The 8,688-nt window shown below is 41.6% G+C and overlaps 1 protein-coding gene across 1 annotated transcript in view; it reads left to right on the forward strand.

Annotated features, from left to right (window-relative positions):
• TES (testin LIM domain protein) overlaps positions 1-5,402 on the forward strand; it is a 41,942-nt gene extending 36,540 nt beyond the window's left edge. The window contains exon 7 of the mRNA XM_073328141.2: positions 3,946-5,402. Coding sequence (XP_073184242.2) covers positions 3,946-4,137 — 192 coding nt within the window. The 3' untranslated portion in view covers positions 4,138-5,402. The remainder of the gene's footprint in view (positions 1-3,945) is intronic.
• Positions 5,403-8,688: the final 3,286 nt, after the last annotated feature.

Raw genomic sequence — 8,688 nt, forward strand, 5'->3', positions numbered from 1 at the left:
TATGTATGGGCAAAAAAAGTTACAAGATTTCTCTATATAGTACCAAGAATTTAAAATGTCTTTTCTACATCATTTCTGAATTGCCTTGGAGCTTAAGGATTTACTTTCAGCTCCTTGAATACAGTGTCTAGGCATAATACGATCGCGCGTGTGTGTGTGGGGGGGGCACTACAGCAGAACCTCAGAGTTACAAACACCTTGGGAATGGAGGTTGTTCATAACTGAAATGTTTGTAACTCTGAACATTCAAAAGTTTACAACTGAACATTGGCTCAATACAGCTTTGAAACTTTACTATGCCGAAGAAAAATGCTGCTTTTAACCATCTTAATTTAAATGAAACAAGCACAGTTTCCTTACCTTGTCAAATCTTTTTTAAAATTTTCCCTTTAATTTTGTTAGCAGATTACATTTAACACAGTACTGCACTGTATTCCCCCCCTTCCCCACCCTTTTGTGTCTGTGTCTGAGTGTCTGTCTGCTGCTGCCTGATTGTGTACTTCCGGTTCCAAACGAGATGTGTGGTTGACTGACAGGTCAGTTCATAACTGAGGTTCTACTGTACGTAAAAGTAAGAACACAATGGCAGTTACAGCTCTGGGAAACGATTTTTATGGATGTGACGTGTGTGCTGCTTCAGAAGTTTATATAATATAATCCCAGTACTTCTCAGTTCAGATTTTTTAATTTGTGGTGTTTCTCCTGCTATCTGAGATGCTTCCTTCGAAACACACTGTCCTCCTTCTTCTCAGTCTGACCATTGTCCTTGTAGCTTAAATGAACTGACCTGAAACCTGTCTTTCCATTTTCATAACATTGTTTTAATTGAATGTTGCATAACTCCAAAAGGCCTGTACTTCAGGTTTGGTTACTTAACGGTTAAGTCTGAGGAGAATGCATAGTTTAGTAGCTAAAGCACAGCCATTATGGTGTGGTGGTGTGAGGCTCAGTTCATGAATGGCTGACTGTAAATCACTTTAAGATTCTTGGAAACAATATATCGTAGAAATAAACTACAAAACAGTTCGACTGATAAGAGTCCGGCTTCCTCTGGTGGTGCATCCATAGCTGTTGCATCACTTGGGAAAGGAAATATAAAATCAGAGTGCTGTTCTTCCTTTGGAACAGTGCCAACAACATTCAGCATTTTGGTCCTTGAATAGTCTTAACTAACTTTGCAACAACAATAATGCCTGCAGGCCAGGTCTGGGCACAATATAACTGTGAACTGAAGCAAGCTCTTCAAAGAAGACTTTTGAGCTTGAATCTCCTTGGTCAGACTGTCACCTCAACTGCAACTGTACAACTCCCTGTATACAGGCCCCTAAAGGGTGTGTCTACACTACATTTTTAAAACCCACAACAGCTTCTGCTACATGCTAAAAACAGTTGTGTAGACACTCTGGCTCTGAAGCCGAGGGAGGAAGGTGGGTATCAGAGTCTGAGCTCCAGCCTGAGCCTGAAGATCTAAACAGTTGTCATTAGTGCCATAGCACAAGCCCAAGTCTGTAAACCCGAGCTCTGAGAGTCACTGCTGCGGGTTTTAAAAAGCCGTATAGACATACCCTAAGATCTTCATGAATCTGCAGATTCAATCCACGCCTCAGATTTCATCCACCTGAAAAGTGGTTTAAAACAGATTAGAGGGTGGATAATGTTGGAGTAGTTTTGTGAGGTTAAAAAAACCTAGCACTAGAGGGCCTAATCAAAAAAGTAGGGGTGGGGGCATGAGCTTGTGTATGTTAGTTACTCAAGAGTTTTGCTACCATTTTTTTTAACTTCAACATTTAAATTATCTATCCAGAAACTTTTGCCTTTTCCTGCTAGTTTGTGCATGTTGATTTGTCAAATGTTGACCTGACTCTCTCCTCTTCTTTTGGGCTGGCCAAATTAGCAAAGTTTTTATTTCAGCCTGCTTCTGTCTTATATTTTGCAGTGTTACATAGATCCAGATATTTAGAATTAGCATCATAGGGAACCTTATTCTGTGGACTGTTGTATGTCCAATAACAATAGTTAAGACAAACAGTCCACTTGGGGATTCCATATGGTGAGAGAGTGAGTATGCGTGTAATAGAATTTTAAAAACAAATCTTCATTGTGCGTACTGGAGTGAAAATGCTCATTTAAGAATGCAACTAAAATATTTTGAGAGAATATTTTTAATGGGCATTTTAAATCAGTGTATACAATGAAAATAAAATATCCCTTTAAATTCTGAAAACCTGTTAGTCATGGTGTGGCTTTAAGACCGTAACTGACCATCCAAACCTGGACCTTATCTTTTGGAAATGTTACCATAATACCGTTACCGTAATACCATTCACCATAATACGTGGTTATAATGGGAGTCTTACCAGAGTAAGGATTTCAGGACTGGTTTGTGATACAGGCCAAAGAGTTATAGTGTATTACGGTGAAAAGCAAATTAATCTACTCCAAAGTAGTCTTTGCAGTTCCTATTACTTTAAAGGCTGCACAATGCTACCAGAGGGATGAGAGGAGGTGTGGAATTGCACAAGAAACTTAGGGCCATAATCCCAGTAGGGAAGAGGGGTGTGGTAGTAAGACAAATATTAGGTTGCTCACAAGTGTGACAGTTGAGGGCAACTGCAATCATATTGCTCCTCTATGGTCCATCAAGGGCATCTGCTCTCAGGTTTCCAGCTCCCCAGCCGTCACCTCTCTTGGGCCGAGACACATGTCTCTCTCCCTACTGACCTGGGTATTTCCAGGCTGCTGGGTCCTGCCTTCATTGTATGAGTTCCCCAGCAGGTCAGATTGCCTAGGCAGCCCTGCTTTGCCTTCTCCTCAGAGGCTATAAACAGCATAATTGCCCCCAGTTAAGTTACTGCACAGCCCTTTCTAAGCAAGCACATTTATTCTTAAGGTGAAAGAACCTACACATACTAATAAGCTTACCAAAGCTCACTCCAATTCCAACAAGGGGTCTGGCAGATGAAACATCCTTAAACCCCATACAGGGGGTGTTCTGTGGTCACAAGTTCATAACACCTTTTTGCTCTGACCAAGAATGTTCATGAATCTAAAAATCCTTTATACAGTTTGGGATTCTGATTTGTTCTCATGTAACAGGTGATCAGCTGACAAAGGCCCCCTCCTCAGGACAGGGTTTCCAAAGGCTGAGTTCTTGTATAACTGGAGAGGGTACATTGTTTCAGACAGTTCTCTGAAGCTCCTAACACTTTCCAGAGTTTACATTAGTCAGGTCTCCCTCCACAGACCTTACATAAAATTCCACAATAATACAAACACATTTGCATTTGTAATACAATGAACTCCTAAGATACTTAAACTTAATTCAGTAAGGTTTGTCCAGAATACTTCAGGAGATTGCCATATCTGTCACAACAGAAGCTACTGACCATACTGAATTGTGTTACAGAAATCAGTGGATGAAAAATGCAAGTAATTGCAGAGGTCAGTGATGGTGTAACGTAACTTCCCCTACGGTGGCTATGTAATTCATCAGGTCTGTCAATGCTGTGTTGTCAGTGGCAAGCTGTTCCAAAAAATGACACTGACCCTGGACATGGCATTTAATATGGTGCTGTATAAAACATGTAGCACAATGAGGACTTGTCCTGGTTGGCGCCTCAAGTCACCATCGCTATATAAATGTTTTAAGGTTAGGCTCTATTGCAATGGGTTCTTTGATTCATTGTTTTGTTTCAATTTTTAAACACTAGTGCCTGCTCATTTGCTTATTTTTTAATATGTACGCTGACTACTTGAAACCATCTGATAGCTGAATTAGGCTTTAAAGCTTCCTTTTGGCCCAGAAGAGTTCTTACAGTATTTATTCCCTTTTGTGCATCGGTCATTCGCAGCTAGTAATTCCTATTGCCTTCCATGAGTTCTACCCTTTCCACAAATTGGAGAGAGAATGTGTTTTATAATTTGATTGCTGTTTTCACTCATCAGGTCTGCCAAGGCTGCCATAATGCTATTGATCCAGAAGTTCAGCGTGTAACCTACAACAACTTCAACTGGCATGCCACAACAGAGTGCTTCCTGTGTTCCTGTTGTAGCAAGAGTCTAATTGGCCAGAAATTCATGCCAATAGAAGGAATGGTCTTCTGCTCAGTAGAATGTAAGAAAAAAATGATGTCTTAAGAGTGGTATGTGTACATGAAATGAAGTATCACCATGTTTCAAAGTCATTGCATTTCTACTGTAAAATGTAATATCTGGGCATTTAAAAATTGGCCTATTCCCAAAGACTCTGAATGAATAACCAAGAAACTTGCTCTGTAACTTGCTTTCTTTAACTATAAGTAATACTTTGTGAAAGTTTCATATTTCTCTATTCTTTATGGTATTGCTTTTGAGCACTTAATGCTAACTTTTTCATATCCCAGATATGTAGAAAAATGTGATGTGAGCTACATACCTTAACAGCTGTCTTCACCAAGAAGACTTTCCTCCTCTCGTACAATGTAGGATTTAGAACTAACAGATCATATTTCCTGGGTGTGGCTGTCTTTGTGAATGATACATACAGGTTTCTCGCTTCAGTTAGGGCAGTAAATTAACAGTTTTTAAAGCATTCCTGCTTTCATCAAGCACTTGGCTAAAGCCACACATTTTGTCTAAAACAAAAATGCACCCAGATTTATAGAACTCAATAAAAGTGGAATGCAATGTGTCACTTAATCCTCTTAATTTACTTTCCCTGAAAACAACTTAACTTTTTAGTAGGTGTACATGAAAATTAAACAAAACTGTTGTCAAGCTGGAATATATGAGTGAGGCTTCATTCTGCTAGTTCAAAAAGATTAGGCCAGTCTGATTATTGGAGGAGGAGAAAGGATATGCCCAAAAAGAATTTTAAACTGGCTTTTCCGGTATTTATGAATGCCCTCTTCCAAACTTGTGCAGTTTATCAAGGGGCATGGCACAGAATGACACCTCTATTTCATTCTGAGAATCTGGCATTTTACGAAAGGTGAAGGACTTTACATTTTAAGTGATCTGAATTTTTATCCAGAAGTTAATGGGATATGTTGTAAATTCTGAGCGGAAGCAGAAACAAAATGGATAGTTCTCACAAGACCCTTTCAGTATTTGTATTTGAACAAAAACTTTACAGTTGTATACTAACTTTTCTTACTCTGGAACTCAAAATGGATTTAAATATTGTGATTATTTTGGGGAGAGATCTGATTCTGGGGGGAGGGGGACTGAAATTTAAATTTGTTTGTTTTCTAAGAATAACAGTTGTATGCTGAAATGTCTTAATCTGTGTAATACAGGTGCCAAACATGAATGAGAGAGATGTTGGCTTTGTAAAGAACTATGCAAATTTCAAATTCAGCTCTTTAAGAATTACACGTCTATGTATGTACCTTAATGCTCACAAATAAAAAAGCTTTGCTGAACTTAAGTTGCATAATTTTTATTCCACTCTTTTAATTTATGTAAATATGCCTTTACTGCAGTAGGGGGAGTTAACTTCAAGGACAAAAAATAGTCTTTGGGTAACTATTTTAAGCTTCACGCTGTTCTGAAGACCATACTTGTTGGTGTTGTCTTTGTATGCACTTTAGAATACAGAAGGGAAAGGTCTGTTCAAACTCTGTAGTGATCATGATCTTGATATGAATTTATACAATTTTGTTCAAATACCACTAGTTCCAATTTTGTATCAAAGGTCTTGTGTTTAAGGCACAGGAGTGGGAGCCCTGTGGGATAGGACTTCTCTCAGCTTGTCTGCTGAATGAGAATGATATGCTAGAACAGCACAAAAGCATTGAGGCCTTTGTAAAGTGCTTTGAGAGCCTATGAGTGTGCTGCAAAATAATACCATTGAAATTACATGAACAAGAACCAATTTAGTATTACAAGTCTAGCAGGACACAAACATATGTTCCCTGGACCCTTTATGGAAAATTGTACCACCTTCTTGGGCTTGGGACATCCTAATGGCCAGGAGGACATACCTAAAGTGCATGTCCCTGAACCTGTACCACCATGGACTGTGATCTTGTAAGCTAAACAGGTTCAGGCTGTCAGTAGCTAGATGGGAGACATCCAAGGAAAACAAATGTGCTATAGGAAGTGCTGAAGGTGATTCCATGAATAACTCTTTGAATTAGTACTTAACCAAAGACCTGTCATGCTGCTGGAGGTGCCATCTGTTGAATGAGAATAAAACAAGGTCCCAATCGCTTCTAATGATGTAACTGCTGCTTTTTTTGCAAGTGGTGGGTGAATCTGCTGTGATGTCGGACCAAATTCCATTCTAGTAATAGCATGTGATCTCCCTAAACGATCCTTTAATTGGCCAAGATGTTCACTTTCTGTCCTTCAGCTGTCATGTGATTTTGCTGTTCCCAGGTTAATGGCAACATTCAGACATCCCAGAGGGGCTGGGTGTAGTGATTAAGTGATACGGTTTCAGACCTTGAGGCTTATAGATGGCACTGTGTGTGGGTTTTAGGCAAAACTGCCAAACTGAGGCAATGCACATTCATCTTCATGAGTGACTAACAGTTGTTAATGAAATTGGTCAAGCTGAAGCCAGTGTTTTTGTAGTAACGAGCTCACTGCTTTCTCAAGCATGCCAGCCTGGCTCTCTTCTCCAGCTAGCCTAAAGACATGCTGCTCTCTGACTAATCTACTTCCTCTCTCTGCTTCATGCTCCTGGGATGCCCATGCCCGCCTGGGTCCCAGGTGCTTCCAAAGCAAAAGTTGATCTACCTACCTGTTAACAATTTGGGTGTGTCTGCGCAGCCAAGAAAAATCCACAGCTGGCCTGTGCCAGCTGACTCGGGCTCAGGCTGCAGGGCTGTTTTCTTTGCTGTGTAGACTTCCGGGCTCGGCCTGGAGCCCAGGCTTTAGAACCCTGCAGGGTGGGAGGGTCCCAGAGCTCGGCTCCAGCTTGAGCTCAGAAGTCTACACAGCAATGAAAAGAGCCCCACAGCATGAACCCCACAAGCTATGCTGTGTAGGCATACCTTTTGTTGTATTCAGGGCTGACTTAAGCTAAGCTGAGGCTCCACTCCTGCATTGGGACCCTTCCCCTTCACTATAGCTATGCACCCACGCACTGTGACCCAACCCCTGCCCCGTCCCCAGGGACAAAGACCCTAGCCTAGTTGTTTGTACCTTCATTGCCTCTCAGCGGGACTACAGCAATTTGATATACCTGGGCATGAAGCTTCCAGCACTTAGGAAACTCCAACTAGTAGAAAATATTGCAGTTTATCCCATCAGCAACACAGGCTACCATGAGCACATCCCACCACACTTTGCATTGACTTCTGATAGACTTTTGAAATCCAGTTCAAGGTCTTGGCCTTTACCTTCAAGGCACTCCATGGCCTGGGTCTAGGATACCAAAAACAGTCAAGCTCTGGGATGAAGACCACCACGGTCAACAGCTTCACTCTCAACCGTAAGAGTCAAGCTTGTCTGTACAGGAGCTAGAGCCTTCTCAGGAATGGTCTGAGCCTGGAATGAACTCACCCCAAGCCCAGGGGCCGTCACAAACCTTGCCACTTTCTGCTCCAAATGCAAGACACAGTTCTTTAACCTTACCTTCTCTGTTATACCTGGTGCTATGTGTCTTTATATCGATCTAATGCATTTAAAAAATAAACATAACCCCCTGACGACAAAACGACACTTCACTGCGCATGCTTCTCCCTGGGGGGAGAGGATGAGAGAACGAACAACACGTGGCAGATGTGTAGTCACAGTGCTTCGCGCCGTGACGAAGGCGCTCAGAGACTACAGCGATGTGTGGTGCAAAAACCTATATAAAAATACAAGGCCGTATCAGGAGTCACCTGCAGAGAGCCATCCGCTGGGTTGGTGGAGACAGGGTGGCCTCTCCCTTTCTCGAACCAGCATGTTCAGGCAACCTGGGATCTGTCCTGGAAGACAGAAGATTTGGGCTCAGTCCAGCTCCCTGTATGTGATTGTCCCTGCAGACACTACCCCAGCTGAGTCATGCTGGTGTGGCACCAATGAGGGCTCCATGCAGAGTTCTCCACTGTGATGATAGTGGTGGGGCCCTGAGAGCAGTGGGTTTGATAGCAACCCAATAAAATACATCCAAGGCTAGGTTAAGCCACGTACTATCAAATAACTATTTTAAATAATGAAGCCATCTGGTTTACTAGTTAACAATGCCACATCACTCTGGCCTTGATTTTGCCATCCTCACCCCACAGTCATAAGTAATTACATGAGCAGCCCCATGGGTGGGGGAGTTAAGTGTGTACCACTTGGTGGCTTCCTGCGCAAGAGCACACCTTACAGGGAACTTAGTTCTAGATCCTAGTATTTGTATCTTAAATCCCTTATTTAAAAACAAAATGAAAATCCTAGCCTGTTCCAACTCAATCTTCCAGAACACTACAGCAGCATTACTGCAAACTGAAGCCTTTGGATCCTTATGGTGGAGTACTTTTTTTAAGAGCTAAGGAATGAGGTGACAGCATGGTTTTAGTAGATTAAGCCAGTGGTTCTCAACCAGGGGCCCACATATCCTTGGGGCCATGCAGAGGTCTTCCAGGGGGTACATCAACTCATCTAGATATTTGCCTAGTTTTATAACTGGCTACAAAAAAAGCACTAGCAAAGTCAGTACAAACTAAAATTTTATACAGACAAAATTAGAAAGCAAGCAGTTTTTCGGTAATAGTGTGCTGTTACACA

The sequence above is a fragment of the Lepidochelys kempii genome, chromosome 1 (assembly GCF_965140285.1).
Source record: "Lepidochelys kempii isolate rLepKem1 chromosome 1, rLepKem1.hap1, whole genome shotgun sequence".
NCBI lineage: Eukaryota > Metazoa > Chordata > Testudines > Cheloniidae > Lepidochelys > Lepidochelys kempii.